The 21003-nt window shown below is 43.8% G+C and overlaps 2 protein-coding genes across 3 annotated transcripts; one reads left to right on the forward strand and one right to left on the reverse strand.

The window, feature by feature from the left end:
* Nucleotides 1–226: 226 nt before the first annotated feature.
* On the reverse strand, nucleotides 227–3573 carry ndufc1 (NADH:ubiquinone oxidoreductase subunit C1). Of its 2 annotated transcripts, XM_041990635.1 has the most exons (4): nucleotides 3443–3573; nucleotides 2810–2913; nucleotides 399–478; nucleotides 227–311 (listed from the first exon to the last, which is right to left on the reverse strand). In XM_041990635.1, exons 1-3 carry the CDS (start codon nucleotides 3486–3488, stop codon nucleotides 419–421), a joined length of 210 nt encoding a protein of 69 aa, XP_041846569.1. In that variant the 5' UTR covers nucleotides 3489–3573; the 3' UTR covers nucleotides 227–311; nucleotides 399–418. The 2 variants fall into 2 exon arrangements, with proteins under 2 accessions (XP_041846569.1, XP_041846568.1); XM_041990634.1 differs by having other exon boundaries at nucleotides 227–478.
* Nucleotides 3574–4106: 533 nt separating this feature from the next.
* Nucleotides 4107–20807, forward strand: LOC121643282 (N-alpha-acetyltransferase 15, NatA auxiliary subunit-like). The gene is given in 21 exon segments (XM_041990624.1): nucleotides 4107–4301; nucleotides 5117–5201; nucleotides 6447–6551; nucleotides 6696–6853; nucleotides 6952–7086; nucleotides 8299–8452; nucleotides 8961–9037; nucleotides 9039–9081; nucleotides 12192–12287; nucleotides 12753–12859; nucleotides 12940–13012; nucleotides 13095–13264; nucleotides 14022–14174; nucleotides 14265–14393; nucleotides 16776–16989; nucleotides 18604–18797; nucleotides 18878–18986; nucleotides 19223–19321; nucleotides 19420–19563; nucleotides 19950–20047; nucleotides 20132–20807. Coding segments are annotated over 21 exon segments (2607 nt in total). The 5' UTR covers nucleotides 4107–4247; the 3' UTR covers nucleotides 20342–20807.
* The last annotated feature ends 196 nt before the right edge of the window (nucleotides 20808–21003 follow it).

The raw sequence follows: 21003 nt of genomic DNA on the forward strand, positions 1-21003 counted from the left end.
AAGAACCTGGCGTTCATTAAACGTGGTGAAAACGCTGTAAAACATCTTTCAGTGCGAGCTTGTTCCAGACACGAGGACTGGAGGAACGTTAACGCTGAACTGACAACAAACATTCGACTCTTTTTAATGACGGACGTTTTGTGCCGACTGGTGAGGATGTGTTGGAGTTCAGCCTCTGTAGGTCATCAGCTGCTTCCAGCCTCTACAAGAAGACCAGGACCCAGAGTTTCCACATGATAACCATTTATTTCATTTTACAGAGCTGAGGATGAGGGAGCAGAGACGAAGAAACAGAAGCAGGATGTGATGGTCTGAAAGAGGCCAGAAGAGACAGCATCGTGTTGGTATTAATTCATGAACAGAGAAGGCGTCCTCAGACGGCTCGGCGTCACACACACCTGTCCTGCCGCCGCTCAGGTCACTGCAGGCCGTTTCTCACTCTGTACTCGTGCACGTCTGAGCTGTGCTGTTTGAAAAGCTGCAGGATGAAGACGACAAGCCAAACGTCAGAAACATGGATTCCCCTCATCATCACGCCTCATTCAGACCTGCTAACGCTCCTCATCCCAGAACACACAGCTCTCCCCGTCTGGCCGCGGGAAGAAGAAGTTAATATGAAAATAAAAACTGTAGCGTCCTGATAAAAGTCCCTTTCATTTCTAATCTAATGTGAGGTTTCACGTCCTCATACGAGGACGTCACAGCCTTGGTTGTCTGCACAACATTTACAGCCATCTGGTGTCACAAGAGAATTTGTTTTCAAATTTATCTTTTTTTTATCTACATCATATATAATAAAAATCTAAAACAATTAAATATAATAATATATAATAATAAATATGTATAATCCTAAATCATAAAATTCTATGTACTGTTTCCTCTTAACTCCGAACAGCTGGAAGAAACCTCAAACTCCAGCTCCGGTCTCAGCCGGATGAGACGTGACTTCGGTGTGTGTGATAAGGTGAGTCGGTTCAGGTGTCAGGATAGCTGCACACATGTGGAAAAATACTTGTATGTACATTTAAAATAACGTGTAGACCTGGTAAAGTTGCTCCAGATACCTGAGATGAAATGTTTGCTGGTTTATAGATCCATGTGCTCTGGAAACGGTTATTATTAATAAATAATAATCAGATTGATCAATAATCTGTTGCTGAAACTTCATTTATTTTTCTCCAGAAATTTCAGGTTGTTCATGTTTTCTAAAAAGATGGTTCTTTAAACGTAAACACCTGGATTAGGGCGGCGCAATATATGGCACACTGCTCCGACTGCCTTCAGTGAAATTAATGGTGGTTTTATGTTTTAAGTGACGTGAGGTTGTTCCAAACGCTGCTGAGCAGTAAATGAAATGTCCTGAATGCTCCATGTAGACGCTAACGTCTGCAGCGACAGAGCACACGGCGTGAGCGTTGTGACGGTGGAAGGATATGAGAACGAGGCAAACGTACATGCAGAAGAACAAACAGCATTTGGAACTATTTCAGTTACAAGAGAGCTGAGAGACGACAACCAGAAACTCTGCAGGACATGCTGGACACGGTCGGCAACCACCAGGAGAAACGTGAGGAATCTCTGCTGCTACGTGCAGGACGACCACCAGCAGCTGTACACCAAGCGGTGAAAAGTGAAGCCTATGCGGAAGTGCAAAAAGGTGCAGTTCCCCCCTCGTCCACTAGAGGCTCCAAAACAGAGCAAATCCCCACAGACGTTAATGTTAAAAAGACTTCACAGTAGAAATAAACATGTTAAAAGCCTGGTACAAAAACACATTTTAGGATTAATAGGTCAAGTTTACCTTCATGACAGCTGTGAGGGGGTGATTTTTTTCTAACTCATCCTTTTGGATGTTTTTTAATCTAATTTAATCTATTCTAATTTTCTGGGATACTGAATTTGGGGTTTTCATTAGATGTCAGTTATAATCAACAAAATGAAAAGAAATAAACATTTTAAACATGTCAGTCTGTGAGGAACGAATGTCTACATTATACAAGTTTCACTTTTTGAATGGAATTACTGAAATAAATCAACTTTTTCATGACATTCTCATTTTATGACGAGCACCTGTTTGTGTGTTCAGTCTCTCTTAAAAAAGTCAAATCTGGATCAAACTTTAGATCAAACACAAAACTGCCTTTCTAATCTGCTGGAGAGAGACATGACTATCGTGGTCCTAACCTCGCCATCCAGTCTGGTTTAAAGCTCTGCACAGCTCAGAATCTGCACTTTTAAAGCTTTTTAAGCATCTTTCACGACTCGGCTACTTCAGCTCTTTTAGATCTCTGCTGCTTTCGATTCACTCAGGCCAACGAACAAATAATATTAAATAATAATTAATAAAAGTGGTTTATATTTGTTATCTGATTACAGTAAATAAACATTATACTTTGAACACACATTAGTCTTATGTCATAGCTGAAAACACAACTCAGCTTCATTTTTTGATATAAAATCATTTATGGAAGATTCGGTCAACTAATGTGGATTATTCAGACGACTTAAAGGGCTTTAAAATACGGACAAATATTAGTGTTGCTTTCTTTTCCTTCTTTTGTCAAATTAAAACAAAAATGTCATAATAATAATAATAATAATGATGATGATGATAAGAAGAAAAATAACAGTTTAATGTTCCCTCTGTCAAAAATACTCATTTAGTGTGATTGATTTTATATCACCAGTTTAAACTTAAAGATGATTTTTAAAACTGGATTAAAAATAACAACATTTAGTCTCCATTAAAGGCAACAAACTCAGCTGTGTTTGTACTCTGGTTCAGTCTCGTGCTGTGGATTTTATTTACCAGGCCCCAGAGGACAGCAGAGGATCCGAAGGCCAGACCCACCCGAAGCCAGTTGGGTTTGGTAGGGTCGGGTTTGGAGCTTGTAAATGCAGATCTGGATCCACCTGAAAAACACGCCTGATTTTAACGATGAATGAGCAGAACTCGCGTCACATCATGTCTTTTATTTCCTTTATGTCTCATACTTTATTTTACTATCCCGTATAAAGACACCTATACCTGTAATGTAATCAATGCGTTTGGGTTAAACAGGAATATGAAAGCACTAAACTAAAAGATAATTTAAATGAATAATAGCGTTTATAAAGACCTTCCTAATAATTTTATGTGATGTTTACATTTACGTATTTTACGTCAATAGTTTCCTATTAGATTGTTTGGTGCAAATGCAACCACTGCGAACTAACTGGAGAACAGCATAAAAATTAATATTAATATTTAATGGTAAAGAAATAGGCTCAATAGCAATAAATTCAGCTCACACACTTTTAGAGACGAGACTGCGGCTGTGACTGCTAGGGAGATGCTAAGCTAAGGTCAAGCTTCAAAATAAACACATCGATGTAAATACACAAATCAAACATGGGCTCTTAAAAATTGAAGTGTGTTTACGACCTAATTAATACTATTTACCTCTGCTGACGACAACAGCTCGAGATAATAACCGCGCGACCGTCATTTCAGCCGTTAACCGGGTCTCTTCGTGTGAAGTTAAATCCCGAATATCAGCGATCGATTAAACTGCCTGGAAGGTCCAAGTCGACGAGCATCGAGAAATCGATCAGGCTCTCAACCAGCCTGTGGTTGTACCCAGAACAGCTCAGAAATTTATGTAATAAACAAACAAATAAGTAAAATTTAATTGAATTATTTTTCAACAATTATACACCCATAGTTAAATTAAGTACCACTTCCCGCTTAAAAATGGTAGCTGAGATCTGACTCAAATAATAAAAAAAAATCATTATTAACTGATAACTGCGGAAAACATTCACAGGCACTAAAACTGAGATTCTATTTAGCTTATATGAACAAATTGAGTTTGTTTGTAGATTTTTTTTTTTTTTAAGAAATACGGGAGTGTGTTTTGTACTTCAAGTTTATGTCTAGATGTAGAAATTAGAATTAAATTTGGTTGCCACCTTTTTAAAGCGTGAGAGTCTATATTATTTCGTAATCTCGTTCTGTAGAGTTTATGAGGTGCATCAGAGAATGAAATATGTATTTCTCCTATCAGAGCACCGGTGTTTGACACGCAGACTCAGACAGCTGCCTGACCCGGAGGAAAAGCACCGCGGCCATTTTGCTCGGAAGGGGGGCCTCGGCTTCAACACGTGAGAGAGAGAGGAGCCTGAAGAGACTGAAGCAGTCCAGGATCTCTTCCTCCGTGAATATATTATTCATGTGTGAATCCACAGTGGCATAGGAAGCCAGCACAATGCCCACAATCACCCTGCCGCCGAAGGAGAATGCTCTCTTCAAAAGAATTTTGGTAGGCTAAAATCCCTCACTTAACGTTAGCTTGTCAGCTAATGCTACTTTACCAAGTAGCCGTCCGTTGTAGCGATCAGAGCTAGCAGCTGTAAGTTGCTCGTGAATTGAGCAAAGATGCTTTTAAATCTTCACGACTCTGTCATAAACCTATATCTGTAAGGAGGCAGGACAGAAAACAGTCACGCTGGGGCTGTAGTTTGTGCTTTAGCCTCGCAACACATCTGAAGTTGATCAATGACAAAGCTGCTTGACACCTGACAGCCATGTCCAAGTCTAGGTGGAAAGCTGAGTTAGCTTATTTGTTTGTAGTTGGCGGCTGGGAGCTACTTCATAAGGGAAGTTTATATGTGGTTGTAGTAGTAAATAACCATGCTGTAGTCATTTGGAGATGTCGTAGAGTAGTTTATTTACAACACAAACACGAAGGCTGAAGATGTTCACCATCAAACTTCATTTGTTAGCTTAAAAGCATTGTTAGCTGTTTACAACTGACAGTAACTCCACCCTCTCTGGATGAGGACAGTTTATCTGTCATCTCCTGTCAGGCGGGGACAGAAGTGAAGAAGTTAGTGGGTGGGAGTTGGTGGTTGGTGTGGGTAGTATGTTGCTCTGAGCCAGGCATCTCATCATCATCATCATCATCAGACATCTCAACTACAACCTTCCAGTCTCCAGTGACAGCTCCCTGCTTCCTGCAGGACATCATTCTTTGTGTTTACTGGAATCTCAGTGGTTGCATTCACCAGATTTCCTGTAATGTCCCTTTTTTCCTGAACCTGCCTGACCGAACGTCCGCTCTCTCTTTCCTCACAGAGATGTTACGAACACAAGCAGTACAGAAATGGCCTGAAGTTCTGCAAGCAGATCCTGGGAAACCCAAAGTTTGCAGAGCATGGAGGTAAGATGTGACGTCGCTCCTTCACACCAAACCAAAACGTCACCCACAGCCACTTCCTGCTGTTCGCTCTCAGACTGAAAGAAAGTAAATAAATGGTTTAAGTTGGTTTATCAGGACATCATTGGTATGACTGGAGAGATAAACTTTGTACTGATGAACAATTTAATTGATTACCTTAAAAGTCTGTCAGATTGTTGCATTAAAAGTTTACAGGAGTTTAGAAGTATGATGCTGCTTTGAACAGCTGACTTCATAGGTGTGACCTGACCTCTTATACCAGGTACGTTCCCTAGTACGAGACTTCTGGTCTCACACAGGAGTTAACCCGCCAGCAGTGAGGGATAAGGTCATATAACAAGGACAGAAGACACTTGCCTTACACTCATCTGTAAAGTCAAATAAAGCTGTTTAATTCAAACACAGCTCCAGTGAGGGCTACTGTCTCAGCTTTTATTCTATGAGGACTTGCACATCGTGTGTGCGGCAGCAGGCCGTCTATGATTTCTGCAGCATTAAGATGGAATTAGCTGTGAAATGTGAAATATGAGGGTTTGATCTGCTTTCCCTACTAATTTAAGAGTTTTTCACAGTATCTGAGCCAAGAAAACAAGAAAACCAGAACAAGAGTCCAGCGTATTCTGACCGATGCAGCTTCCTGTCTGTGTGATGTCACCTGAAGTGGCAGGAAGCTAGCGACAGCTCCGAGACCAACAGAAACACCAGCGTTGTCCAAGAAATGAAGACAAGCGGCCCTCAGTGACTCGGGAAAACGTGAAGAAGCTGCTTCTGTTTTTGGTGAAGTGTTAAAAACAAGGAGGAGTGTTGTCAGAAAACCAGAGCAGCCTCTGCCGTAGCCGAGTCTTCGAGCTGAAGCTGGAGGCGGTGCTGAAGAAGAGCGGTGGGAAAATATTCGTCCATGTCCACAGAACCACTGGAGGACAGACTGACTTAGAAAAAGGATGTTGATGGCACTAAGCACACCTGGTTGAGCAGGAGGCTCATAGAGAGAGAGAATACTGCTCCTCCATGCAGCTGGTGCAGGTTTGATTCCCAGCCTGAAGCTCCCCCGAAGTCTAGAGCTCCAATAATCATATATTCATAAAAATCATCTTCTCTCATTGAATGTTGAAACTTCCTCCATTCGCTACCTGATAATTATACATCCTAAATGTAGTTTTTCTGAACAGTTATCCTGATGTTTGACATCTCTGAACGTCCGTCTTGTTTCTGTTCTTTGGTCTTTAGAGACGCTGGCTATGAAGGGTTTAACTCTTAACTGTCTGGGTAAGAAGGAGGAGGCGTACGAGCTGGTGAGACGAGGTCTACGTAATGACCTGAAGAGCCATGTCTGTATCCTTGCAGCGCTCCCATCTGGTCCTACGTGTCCTAACAGGACTTTCGACTTCTTTTTTTTTACTTCATTTCTGCTTCATTTCTCTTTGTGAAACACAAACACTGGGATGTTTTCTTCCTGAACCGCCCCCCGCCCTCCAGGCTGGCACGTTTACGGCCTGCTGCAGCGCTCGGATAAAAAGTACGATGAGGCCATCAAGTGTTACCGCAACGCGTTGAAGTGGGACAAGGACAACCTGCAGATCCTCAGAGACCTGTCCTTGCTGCAGATCCAGATGAGAGACCTGGAGGGATACAGGGTGAGAAACCGCCACAGAGACGGTCGGGAACAGGTCATGACGTAGCTGGATGATGTAGAACTGCATAAACCAACGTTTGATTCTGCCTTTGTCTCCAGGAGACTCGATACCAGCTGCTGCAGCTCCGTCCGGCCCAGCGGGCGTCCTGGATCGGATACGCAGTCGCTTATCACCTGTTGGAGGACTTTGAGATGGCTGCTAAGATCGTTGAAGAGTTCCGCAAAACACAACAGGTAAACAAACAGATTTCTGTAAATAACATATTAAATCTCCAAGTAGTTTTTTTATATATATTTGGTACAACTGTTAATTTTAACATATAACAGCCTGTAGCAGCTGGAGCTTTTAATCCCAGTATAAACCAGTCTGTAGCAGCTTTTAATCCCAGTATAAACCAGTGTGTAGCAGCTGTCAGACTGGGAGGTAAAATGATGTAAAATGAATGTATGAATAGATGTAGCAGCATAAATGTCGACCAGAAGAAGAAAGCAGAATTTATTACTAACAGAACTTTGTAGAAATAACACACAGATCAACAGTGACCAAACCTTTTCTCATCTCATCGTTCTCTCAAGTCTTTCAGGAGAAAAAATATTATTGAAACAAACACACAACAGAAACTATTTCCATGTTTCCACTTTTTCCTCATTTCCAGTTATTCCTGCTACTATTTACCTGCTATCCTCACTAAACCAACTCCAGCTCAGCTGCTTTGTGGCGCCACCGTGCATCAGAAACGTCTTCTTGGCTTTATTCCAGCCATAGAGGAGCATTATTTTTCTTCTTTTCACACACACATAGAACTTTCTGCTCACTGGTTGATCTTTGGCTGCTCCTGATTGGACGTTACCATCAATCTAAGCTCTCTGATTGGTGGAAAGTCTGACAGGAAGTGGTTTCATCATCATGTCCAGGTCTAAATAGAGGTCTCTTAGCAACATAGTAGTAATAGTGATGTTTTTATGATGAAATGTGATAAATAATGCTGTTATCATGGATCATTGTGGATTTACCAGATAGAGTCTCTGAATAAAACTACATTTAGTGGCTGGATTGTAAACCTCCTGGACGGGACAGAAATGCCTGGAAAACCTCCATAGATCACCTACTAGTAGTCTTCTGATCCCACATCTCATCCTGATCTGGAATGTCAGGGGCTGTAGTGGCCTGAAAGGACGTGAACGATCTTTGGGAAAATCAGCTGATTGTTGAGTGTAGACTTCGTCCTGACTGGACACACGAGACCTGTCACAGTGAAAATGGCCAGAAAAATTAGGATGGAGGAGAAGAAGTCAGGGATGAGTAGTCTGGAAACAGCATTTAGGTCAGATGCATGAAGAAAAGCGGAACATTTTAAGGGAAATCGCACCATGAAACATCACTGATGGAAACTCATCAGCATCCGTATTTTAGAAAAATCCTCCTTGATTTTGTGTTTGGTTCAGACATCCCCAGACAAGGTGGACTACGAGTACAGTGAGCTGCTGCTGTACCAGAACCAGGTCCTGAGGGAGGCCGGCCTGTACAAGGAGGCCCTCGACCACCTCAACAACTACGAGAAGCAGATCTGTGACAAACTGGCTGTGGAGGAGACCAGAGGTGGGCTCACACTTGTTTTCATACTACAGGCCTGATTTTACATGCATGTGTGTGTGTGAGGATGAAAACATGTCCAACAGACATTTTCCCAGTGAGTGGACGAGGAAAATCTCCTGAATATTGGGTGGAGAGATGATGCATGGACGTACTGGGACTGTGTGGGAAGAGTTTCCTCTTTCTGCTGACCAGACCAAACTGCTTCTAATGTTGCACACAAAGAACTCATTTCTGAAGTTAAACACTAACTTTATTCACCGCCGCCATATTCACAACAACTCTGTTCTCCCACTTCCGTCCACTTCATGATACCAGCAACCATGTAAACAAATGCATTCGAACGTATTTTACTGTGTTTAAAGCTTAAAGAGCTCAGCGTTCGTGGGGGAAACAAATCAGATGTTCACAGTTCACCTCCATGAGCACGACCTGCAGAACAGATTGATCCACGTTGTTGTTTACAGCTGCTAACCTACACAAATGGAGGTAAAATGTGTGTTTATGTTTGCAGGAGAGCTGCTGCTGAAGCTGGAGAGGCCTGAGGAGGCCTCAGAGGTCTACAGAAGACTCCAGGAGAGGAACTCGGAGAAACTGGGCCTACTACCAGGGTCTGGAGAAAGCTTTAAAGCCAGGTGAGCTTTAAAACTTTAAATCAGTTCATTACATGAGTCTACAGAAGGGCTTTCCTCAGTATCTAAACTACTCATCTTCAGCTGTATCCATGCTGATGGCGCCGTCTTCACCTCCGTGTTAACTTCACACAACTCTATCAAATGAACATTAGTACCTGAACTAATGATGGGGAGAAGGTGTAGAATCATCAAGCAAAGGTTTCCTCCTGCAGACACGGAAAAGGAAGGTTATGTGCCTCGTGTTGTTGGAGCCCAACATCTGTGGGACAAAGAGACGAGCTGCAGCATTAGAAAGGCTGGACTAGAGTCCGTCTGCACCATCCAGCCAGCTGTCAGATGTCACCTTTAATCATTCAAAGACCCAGAATGCCTGCAGCTCGCTGGAACCACGGTGCTGAAGTCAGCATGGAATAGAACATTTATTCTTCACTTCTTAATTGATAAATATTTGGGTACCATATTTCTGTTTAATTTTAGTGGACATTAATACTAGAGTATTTATTTATAGCTCTGGGGTAAAAAAAAAAACTAAACAAAAAAAATGTATCTGTTTGAATCGATTCAAATGAAATAAGTCCAGTTTTGATTTAAATAAAAATTGCATATCGGTTTTTTATATGTCCACTTATTTTTACATGACCATACTCTCGCATGACTTACCCAGGCTTGGTGTGATCTTAGCATTTATACACAGCCTGGTTTCCTGAGTCGCCTCTGTCCAAAATCATCTTCTCTTGTCAAGATGATGTCACCTGCAGATGATTTCATTCACCAGTGTGGATAACATTCATCTATTTTGCAGCGTATTACCGCTCACATTAGCAGCTAATGCTAAGACTGCGGGTTCTCACATTAGCAACTAATGCTAAGACCGCGGGTTCTCACATTAGCAACTAATGCTAAGACCGCGGGTTCCCACATTAGCAACTAATGCTAAGACCGCGGATTCCCACATTAGCAGCTAATGCTAAGACCGCGCGTTCCCACATTAGCAACTAATGCTAAGACCGCGGGTTCCCACATTAGCAACTAATGGTAAGACCGCGGGTTGCCACATTAGCAACTTATGCTAAGATCGCGGATTCCCACATTAGCAACTAATGCTAAGACCGCGGGTTCCCACATTAGCAACTAATGCTAAGACCGCAGGTTCCCACATTAGCAACTAATGCTAAGACCGCGGGTTCCCACATTAGCAACTAATGCTAAGACCGCGGGCTCCCACATTAGCAACTAATGCTAAGACCGCGGGTTCCCACATTAGCAACTAATGCTAAGACCACGGGTTCCCACATTAGCAACTAATGCTAAGACCGCAGGTTCCCACATTAGCAACTAATGCTAAGACCGCGGGTTCCCACATTAGCAACTAATGCTAAGACTGCGGGCTCCCACATTAGCAACTAATGCTAAGACCACGGGTTCCCACATTAGCAACTAATGCTAAGACCGCAGGTTCCCACATTAGCAACTAATGCTAAGACCGCGGGTTCCCACATTAGCAACTAATGCTAAGACTGCGGGCTCCCACATTAGCAACTAATGCTAAGACCGCAGGTTCCCACATTAGCAACTAATGCTAAGACTGCGGGTTCCCACATTAGCAACTAATGCTAAGACTGCGGGCTCCCACATTAGCAACTAATGCTAAGACCACGGGTTCCCACATTAGCAACTAATGCTAAGACCACAGGTTCCCACATTAGCAGCTAACGCTAAGACCACCACGTTCCACAACAGGAAGTGATGTCACCACGCTCGTATGTATTTTGAAATGAATCTGACATGGTCATTTAAAGTCACATTTCCTCTAGAACTCTAGGTTTATATTTTGTCCTTTTATCAAACAGGAAACAGTCTGATGCTATTTTATGGTTTCCGTGACGGCATGTCATAGCTGCTCTCTGTGACCACAGCTGAGAGAACACACACACAGACATGCACGCACACACAGGTTTTCGTCAAAGGACAGAGTGCATGTGTCAGAAAACATGTCAACCAGCTGAAAATCAGAGAGAAATAAGAAAGTTTTCTAGATTCTTTCAGGCAGGTTCATATGGATCCATTCATACAGTATAATTTACAGTTGTAACGTCTAAATATAATCATAACTCTGAACGCATGGGGGCTTTTATTTGGCTGTGACGGTGGTCATTTATGTAGCAGAAACTCTGAACACATTCAGCTTCATAACAGCATAAAGAACGTACCTGGGAGGCTGAACAGCTAAGTTAACATAAGCCCCTCCAACAAGCAAGTCACCGGTAAGCAAGTTCAGCGAGCTCCCCATCTCATTCCACATCACGTAATCCATTGAATTCTTCATCCTCGGTGTCGTTTCTGAGCAACTCCGCCACCTGCTGCTCAGTCGCCGTGTTCAGCTGCGTATTTTACTACCTGCAGTTTGGAATCTGGAGAATAGGATTTTCTTCTTGGGGACATTTTGTTCTGCTCACTTGTCTTTAAGTTAATTTTTTCAGTGGTAAAGACGCAGCAAATACGGTGGAAATTGCAAGCCCAGAGCGCCCTCTCGTGGCTGTAGACGGTAATATTTACTGCTTGGTTCATGTCAGTCGGTATGAATTAACATTGAAAAACCTGTTAAATTAAAGCTGCAAGCAGCGATGAAGGCCCTCGCACCTCTGGCGCTTCTCCGGCCTATTGCACCGCCCCATCAGCCGGCAGCCTCCACCGCCCCATCAGCCGGCAGCCTCCACCGCCCCATCAGCCTGTAGCCTCCACCGCCCCATCAGCCTGCAGCCTCCACCGCCCCATCCGCCGGCAGCCTCCCTCCCCCAGCCGGTCGCTCTCGCTCGCAGCCGTATGCTCACTCATCCCCAGGTTTTCTGCCTTGGATGGACATTGTCTACCTTTGAGGATCACCTGTTCAGTTGTATTTTTTATTAGATGTTTTGTATTTTTATTTATTGAACAATTTATTTTATTGAATTTACTTCTGTATTTGTATTATATATTTTACTTTTTTATTTTTATTTAATTTTTTAAAACTTTATTTATTTGAGTTTTTTATATAATAAGTTTATTTTGATTAATTTGTTAATGAATGAATTTTAAATAAATTATGTTTGTGTGTATGTGTGTGTTTCCAGGAAGTATGGAGGAGCATTTCAGGATTTATGAGGAGGCCTGGGTGAAGTTTCCTAAAGGTCTGGTTCCTCGGAGGCTGCCTCTCAATTTCCTCACAGGTAAACACAGCACACTGCTGCACCACCCTGCAGGTGGGCCTACAGCCACCGCTGCACCACCCTGCAGGTGGGCCTACAGCCACCGCTCTGCTGCTTCACAGATGATGGTGGGGAGAACCTGCTGACATCCTTAATGAATCAGAAAACCATGAAAATGCTCCTCGGTGTTGTCTGCTCAGTGGTTCAAACACAGAAATGTGGAACTCACTGGTCTAAAAACCACCCGAGTACGAAGAAAAGCGGCAAAATGACACAGAGTGAAATATTTATGTTTACTTGTCTAACAGCCACTCAGAGGACTTGCTGTTTGGTTTTATTTGTTGTTTACAGTCACTTGTTCTTATTTTGGGTGTTTTTAAGCATGTTTAACTGGGCAGTCTGGTGTCTGCTGGTCATCTCACTCCTGGATCTTCTGCTGTTGAAATCTGACTTTCCTGTTCTTTTACTGTTTGTTGTTCTGGTCAGGGGAGAAGTTTCGTGAATGTCTGGACACCTACTTGAGGATGAACTTCAGTAAAGGCTGCCCGCCCGTCTTCACCACCCTCAAATCCCTCTACTGTGACAGAGAAAAGGTTTGCAGCTTGACTTTGCTTCACAAGGTGAAACTCCCGCCCTCGCTGCTATTAAAGTTGCTGCTTCCTCCGTCCTGCAGGTTATGATCATCGAAGAATTAGTGGTCAGCTATGAAAGCTGTTTAAAAAGCTGTCGAATGTTTAGTGAAAACGGTGAGTTCATGGTCATTGATTCCAATCCGTTGATGAATGAGGGCAGACGTGGAGCTGAGCTCGCTGTGATCTGTGTGTTCAGATGATGGGAAAGAGGAGCCCCCCACCACCTTGTTGTGGGTGCAGTATTTCCTGGCGCAGCACTTTGACTTCATCGGCCAGCCCAACCTGGCTCTGGAGCACATCAACACCGCCATCGACAGCACGCCCACGCTCATCGAGCTTTTCCTCATCAAGGCCAAGATTTACAAGGTGAACTTTGACCTCTAAACTACACCCACAACACGGTGTGTCGCCCACAGACGTCCAGCTCCTTTTAGTTCAGCAGCACAGCACAGTTACACCGTAATAAAGAGCTTTACATTTACTGAAAGAGCTTTACATTTACTGAACTGTTTAAAACCAAAATAAACAGCCTGTTATTACTGGAGGGGAAAATAGTGCAGTTTCCCCAGTTTCACATTTATGTATTTTATTTATTTAATATTAATTTACTTATGAAATTTATATTATATGTAAGTAGATGTAAATATATAGACAACAGTAAATTGAATAGATTTATATATATAATATATATATGTATATACACACACTGAAACGACCACACAAAAAAGAAATTTAGTTATTTATCTACTTACATATTTAATGTTTTTTAAAATATATTTTCATTAGTTTCCGTGTGCTTCCAGCTCAGATCAGCATGGATCTATAAACCAGTAAACATTTAATTCCAACTGTCTGGAAGAGAAAAATCCTGTATGCCACATGCTGATCAGAGGAACTATTCCAGATCTGGTAGTTATTTTAGATGCACATACGTGTAGTAATGAGCTGAACTGACTCACCTCATCATATAAGCTGACGTCACCTCTGTGGAGTCAGAACGATAGAAAAGGTAGAACAAGTTCTCCTCCTGCCTTGGAATTGTTTTCCATTTAAACAGAAACACGAAACCTTTGAACCCCTGCTCCAGCCAGCCTGATGCTCAGCCTGTCGCCTTGCTCTGCAGCACGCCGGCAACATCAAGGAGGCGGCTCGATGGATGGACGAGGCTCAGGCGCTCGACACCGCCGACCGCTTCATCAACTCCAAGTGTGCCAAGTACATGCTGAAGGCCGGACTGGTGAATGAGGCGGAGGAGATGTGCTCCAAGTTTACACGGGTCAGACTGAGGAAACTGGTTTTAACCAGCTTGAATTTGAAGCGTTAGTTTGTTGTGTTGGCTTGTAAACACGTAAACATGATGTTTCAGGAGGGAACATCTGCAGTGGAGAACCTGAATGAGATGCAGTGCATGTGGTTCCAGACGGAGTGTGCCTTGGCCTACAAGGCCATGAACAAGTTTGGTGAAGCCCTGAAGAAGTGCCATGAGATCGAGAGGGTGAGTCACTGCCTTCATTTACATCTGCTTCCCGGAGTCAGCCTTAAAACGTCCGTCAGACAGATCTGCTGATAAATCCCACGTTCCTGAACATTCCTGCTCCTTTGTATCCATATATGGTAACAACACACCTGCTTAGAAATCACCTGTGGCCTCGTGTCCAAACACGGGTACGCATCAAAATGTTCCGTTCGCCATGTTCCACGCACACGTTGGGATGAACAAAAAACAGCTTTGCAATGATGTGAGCAAATTTTTGACCTTTCTGCGAGAATGTGCGTACCCCACGCAGAGTACTGAAACACACCTTTTATACACCGAAACTTTCTGAAGTCAAAAAAGACTTGAAACGAAACCACATTTACCTTCCCTACATAAATCATGCCTTAAAGACTCACTCTGAAAATTTTCTACCTCAAACTCCGCGTCGTGGACAGGTGTGATGGCACGGTGACGTCTTTCTGCAGCGGGACGAGTTTCTCTTTGCACACGCGTCACACGCTAGCATGCAGATGTAAACAAAGCCGTCGTTTTCAGCGCGCACCGTGAAGAACATGAGACTTTCCTTTACTGCCTGGAGAGATCTGCAGCCGTGACCTCATCAACGCTCACACCGTGCTAACGGGAGAATCTCTGGAATGATGTTAGCTTGGGGGCGGGGTAAGTTAATTTTCATTTAAAAGAGACAGTAACACAAACACTGGTGAAATTTCGTCAGAGGTGGAAGCATCGCCACAGATTCCAGCGTTTAAGTCAATGAGAGTTGAATTTTATAGTAAATAAGCACTTTTAAAATCTACTGCAGGAGACACAAACTGCAGCAAAGCATCAATCAACGCATGGACGTCATCTGTGCGGAGATTCATGGAGCTGAAGCGAAACAGAGCTCCAGAACGTTTCAGGGGTTTTAGTACAAGCTCGGTGGTCTTCTCTGAGGTCCTCGTCATCCCATGAGGAATCTGGGACAAACTGTGGAGAGTTTCTGACGGGAAGCCATTTTATCCAGAAGCAGAAAAAAAATGAAGAAAAATCCTTCAAACAGGTGGAAATGTGTACATGGAATTTCTTTAAATTTTTTGCAGACTTTGTTTTCCTGCTCTTTTAATTGTTGGTTGTAGAAATGGTTTTAATGGGATTCTGGACTTGGAGTGGATACCACACGTCTGCATTTAACAGACCTGATGCTTCACCCTGCACCGTCAGCCCTGGTACCGAGAGTGTGGGGGCTTCAGGGGTTAAGCCGCGCTGGTTTCTGTAGAGGTATCCGTAGCAGAAGACCAGGTTTTCAGCTCTGTTGGCTCTTAAATATCACTGATGGTCATGTGGCTTCAGCTGATGAAATCAAACCAAAGTGAGGTTTACTGGTGTCTGATTTAAAATCTCTCTTGATGTGAAACACTTAACTGGCTCCGTTCACACTGCAGCTCAGTTCCGGTTTTTTCCCCATACGTGACTCATATCTTGTTTTTTAATGACAGCAAACAGCCCAAATCAGATTTTTTCAATGGGACCCAGGCCACTTTTATATGTGGTTCTAGATCGGATACATATCCGACCTGTGTGGAAGCGACCTCTGTCTGAACAGTCATGACGCATTTTCATCAAACGTCACGATTCTGCTGTTTCACGATATTTACTGTTGTTGTTGTTTCCTTTGTTATTGTAATGAAACAACGACTAAACACCAGCATCACTTTAAAAACATGAACGAATGAAGCAAAGTAAGGCAGTGAAGGGGGGGACGGGGTGTATTTACGATGCATTAACGTGCAGGTCGGGTCTTATATCCTACATCGTCGGGTCCAGATTTCTCTGGACCATATCCACTGGTCGGTTTAATCATCCTGACAGTCCGGGTTGGTAAAACTGGACCCGTGCAGGACTCTGCACAGACGAACTGGACTGCATGTCTGTACAGAAGAGCCACGGCTCCACAAAGGGCCGTTGTTAACGTTTGGGCTCTCCTTTTTCTCAGTCTGCTGCTGTCATTCATCAGTTGGGCAGAATTTCGTCGGCTCAGAGTGGAGAAGTACGTCCACACTGATGAACAGACGTCCAGCCTCCACTACATTCCTAAATATTACGTGACGTCGTGTCACTTCAGGGCCACATACCGGTCACACTTCAGTGTGATGAAGGTCGCATTGAAATGGTAATGTGAAAGACCACACAAAAATTTCATTAAAAAACTGGATTTGAGCAGAAAGTGTGAACGCGGCCTCTTAATGCGTCCAGAAAAACGTCGTCTGGTTTCTGAATAAAATCCGTATAAAAGTCATGAACCTTCAGATAAAGTCTGAGTCCTGCATCTCCAGCCTGACGTCCAGCACATGAAGACTGGGACAGACTCGGTCCTCACACGCTCTCCATCCTCTCTTTCAGCATTTTGTGGAGATCACAGACGACCAGTTCGACTTCCACACCTACTGCATGAGGAAGATGACGCTGCGCTCCTACGTGGACCTGCTGAAGCTGGAGGACGTCCTGCGGCAGCATCCGTTCTACTACAAAGCTGCTCGGACCGCCATCCAGATCTACCTGGGCCTCCACGACAAGCCTCTGACCGACGACAACAAGGAGAGCCAGTCAGACACCGGTCAGACTCTGTGTGTGGTAGACCGATGAAAGCGTGCAGGGTGATGAAGGTGGGCGACGTAGTGAGGGCATCAGCAGGGCTGCCAGTCAGGAAACAGGAGTGTGGTGATGCCTGCACACCGCCGCATAGCTCATGTTGCTGCATGAATGAACAGATCAGGGAGGTAATCTGCCCACATAGAGCAGGGACGGGACTCAAAGCCATAAAAAGTGTTGGGAATCCCTGCACGTCACCTAAAACCAACCACAAACACGATAGCACAGTAGGAGGAAATAAATCTCCTCGTGTGTGTGATACGTTGTTGTTTCCATAAATTTGATTGACTCTGATGTCTGAAAATATTGTTTTCTATCAAAATAGAATTTAACAATCCAAATCCAGAAATCTCTACTTCATCACCACCGAAACACACCGAACTTCCCAGTCACGCTGCTGTCTGGGATTTTAGATTTTAGACAGAAGTTTAAATATTAGTGCTGCGCAGCGAGTACAATTTTTTATGCGAAAAAAATGGAGATTTTTCTGGTTGTTGACGGCGATAATTTCCTAAATCCAGTCATGACTCCAAATAAATCAACAAAATCCAGAAAGAACTTCTGAGCCTGTTTTAATCCAGTGTTCAGTTTTTTCTAGGAATGTATGCAAATCTGCACATTTTTCTAATAATACCTGCTTTACATGTTCAAACACAGAATTTATAAAAACTTGCAATACAAAAAAATAAAAGTCTTAATGTGAGGAATAAACCAAGAGAGTTTCATGTTGATATGTTGGTTGTAAATGTTGCCCTGTTCACCTTTAGTTTCTGGCATTAAACACCCCTCCTACACTAAACCTGGAGATCGTCATCAGCCTGAGAGCTCAGAGCAAACTTCTGACTGGCAGCGTTATTATTGTGCCTCATTCCTGAGCAGCAGAGGGACTTTCACACATCTGTCACCATTTCAGCAGAAAATATTTTTTGCAGAGAGAAAAACTTAAGCAGATTTATTCTGTGCACATCTGTGTCTGTGTAGATGTATGACGACACAACCTTTTATTCATCTGCTCACACGTTGTTCTATCCTCAAGCTGCCACACGTGTGAAGATGTTTGTTTCAAACCTCAGTGCATTACGTTTCACTTACAGTTATATTTCCATTTATCTAAAGTAACTTAATTCCTGTCCCTTTACCCCGTCTGCAGGTGGACGGAGGACAGATGGGAGCGAACTGGTCCCAGTTGTAGCCTCGGTCTGGTCGGGTTAAAACAGGAGCGTTTTTACCTGCTAGCATCCAGAGCTGTTAGTACTGATGTAAAGACTGACCAAGAGGAAATTAGATTCACATTTCAGATTTCCTCGTATTCTAATAAACCGTGAGAGTCCTGGTTAAATGAACTGTGTAGATGTTGACAGAAAGTGTTTCTAACTTCTGAGGGACTGTGAACGCAGCATCATCCGAGGTTGATGTAGCAGGCGGAAGATGTGAACGCTGACATCTCTAGAGTTGGAGTTAGAGAAAAGGGATCCAACCCCGAACCATCACTGGTCCTCAGATGTTCTTCCTGTCCTCTTCCTGGAGCTGCTTTGTTCAAAGTAGTGAAATAAATCTCTTTTTTTCTTGCTGTGTGCAGAGAATCTGACAGACAAGGAGTTGAAGAAGCTGCGCAACAAACAACGAAGAGCCCAGAAGAAGGCCCAGCTAGAAGAGGAGAAGAAGAACGCAGAGAAAGAGAAGCAGCTGAAGAACCAGAAGAAGAAGAAGGAGGATGATGACGAGGAAATAGGAGGACCGAAAGAGGAGCTAATACCAGACAAACTGGCCAAGGTGGGATCTGGATGAAGGTTTTTAGCTGCTTAGCAGACGTTACAGGTTAGTTTTAGATCATGTTGAACTTTGTTTTCCAGCCAGAGAATCCTTTAGAAGAGGCGGTCAAGTTCCTGATCCCCCTGAAGAACCTGGTACGAAACAAGATCGAGACTCACCTACTGGCCTTCGAGATCTACTTCAGGAAAGGTCAGACCCTTAAAAAGCAGGTTTCGTTCGATCCGGGTTTCCTCTGATGAAGATGAGCTTAATGATTAAAACAGCATGAACATGAATGAGACCTAAACATCATTCCAGTTATTTATGAAATCCTTCATTCTGGAAATTTTATCTTTTCATTATTTTAATCTGGATGTTTACAGTTTTCCCTGCTGATGTGATTAAAAACAAAACAAAACAAACATCTTTCCATCTTCCTCCTCCAGAGAAGTACCTGCTGATGCTGCAGTCAGTAAAGAGAGCCGTGGCCATGGAGCCCTCCAACCCTTGGCTGCATCAATGTTTAGTTCGCTTCTTCAAAGGAGGTGAGGTCTTCCACTGAGAGCTGAGACTGATGCCTGTATGTCGGTGTTTCGTCTGTAGATGAATTTAAAGCTTCATTGTCGTTATTTGTTATGTGCAGTGAGTGAGAGCGCGGACCTGGTGGAGGCGGTGAGGACGGTGCTGAAGCAGGAGATCTCCAGGCTGTTTGGAGAGAGCAACCCTCAGAGCTTCAATAAGAACTACCTGAGCCAACACGCCAGCTCCATCCCACACCGACTGGCTGGTACGCCGCACACGGTCACCTTTACACCGTTTTTCCATGTTAGAAACTATAACAAGTACACGTACAAATCAGGTCTAAAAGTACAGACTAGTTCTACAAGAACAAAACGTCAGATTTCTCTTGTCCCTAACCAGGCACGGAGGAGATTCTGTGTCCACAACCAAACTTTCTGTTACGTGTAAAAGTAACGACTGTCTGGCCAGTGAGACTGTTCTCGCTCCCTAAAGAGGAGTCGATTTATGGATACATAAAGGAAAAAGAGAACCTTTGTCAGGATTAGCTGACAAAAAAACTAGAAAACTTGTCCCTCTCTCAGCTCCATAGTTGCAGGTTTGACCTCGATGTAAATGTGTGTGCAGTAACCGGTGCTTGCTTTGTGCTCCTAGCTGCTAAGATGATGGTTTACTTGGAGCCTCCCTCTGATAAGATGGCCTGTGAGATCGCCACGGCTCTGGATGAGTCCTTGTCTGGAAGAAGCATCCAGGTCTGACGCCTCATCTCAGCCACCAGATGTCACACATCTTCTGTCTGCTCTGTCAAATCTTCTGAATATGTGTGTGTGCTGCAGATCTGCACTGAGGTCCTGGAGGCTTTACGTGACGGCCATCTTGGTGAAGGCCAGCAGAAGGCAGCTGAGGCTTACCGGGCTGCCTGCCATAAGATATACCCCTACTGCCTGGCCTTCATGCCCCCCGGTTACCAGGACAACAGCAGCACCATCAGCGCCAACGGTGACCTGTCGTCAGGGGAACACGATGACCTGGCGAATGAAATGTGAGCTCGACACGAGGAGAGGGAAAGGGGGAGGAGCTGCCAGCACGCTGCCAGACGCCTTAGTCCGCCAACAGAGCCGTTCCCCCGGCAACCGACCACCCCGCTCTGCCCTCTCCATGTAGTGGGCCATGGCTGCTGTGAGTCGCCCCCCCACATTGCACTGATCAGGACAGACTGAGACCCACAGGAGCGACGGGAAAGGGAAGTGGCACGCGGGAGAAGATGATGCCCATTAACTTTTTTAAACCATAGAAACAGGCTGTGTCCACACAAAATAAAGGTCCAGAACGGGGAGGAGGAGCAGACGTCGGCTGGCCAGATGGTTCTGTGAACACAGTCCAGGTTTTCTACAACTCCTGTGTTTTCACGCCGTGTCCTCCTTGTAGGTGCATCCGCTTCTCACGTTTTTAAAAGTAATTTATATATTACAAACTGACAAATGGATTAATAAAACAATGTTTGCAAAACGGTGCCGTTGTCATGGTGATGTTATTCTCCACTGCTAAGACGTGGAGATGGGAAAATGAGAAAGTTTTCAGGAAAGTTGGAGTCCGCTGGCTCACCTGGAGGAGGAAGATGAGGAGGAACTAAGAACTGTCTGCACCGCATCACGTTTGTGAAGAGTCGTTGGTCTTCAGACTTCCCTCCTGTTATGTTGCATGTCAT

Source organism: Melanotaenia boesemani, chromosome 7 (genome assembly GCF_017639745.1).
Source record: "Melanotaenia boesemani isolate fMelBoe1 chromosome 7, fMelBoe1.pri, whole genome shotgun sequence".
Lineage (NCBI taxonomy): Eukaryota > Metazoa > Chordata > Actinopteri > Atheriniformes > Melanotaeniidae > Melanotaenia > Melanotaenia boesemani.

Coding starts and splice junctions, on each gene's coding strand:
- ndufc1 (XM_041990635.1), bottom strand. CDS start 3,488: ATGACGGTCGCGCGGTTATTATCTCGAGCTGTTGTCGTCAGCAGAG. Junction 2,914..3,442: donor AGCTGTTGTCGTCAGCAGAG/GTAAATAGTATT, acceptor CGTGTTTTTCAG/GTGGATCCAGATCTGCATTT. Junction 479..2,809: donor CTGCTGTCCTCTGGGGCCTG/GTAAATAAAATC, acceptor TTCATCCTGCAG/CTTTTCAAACAGCACAGCTC.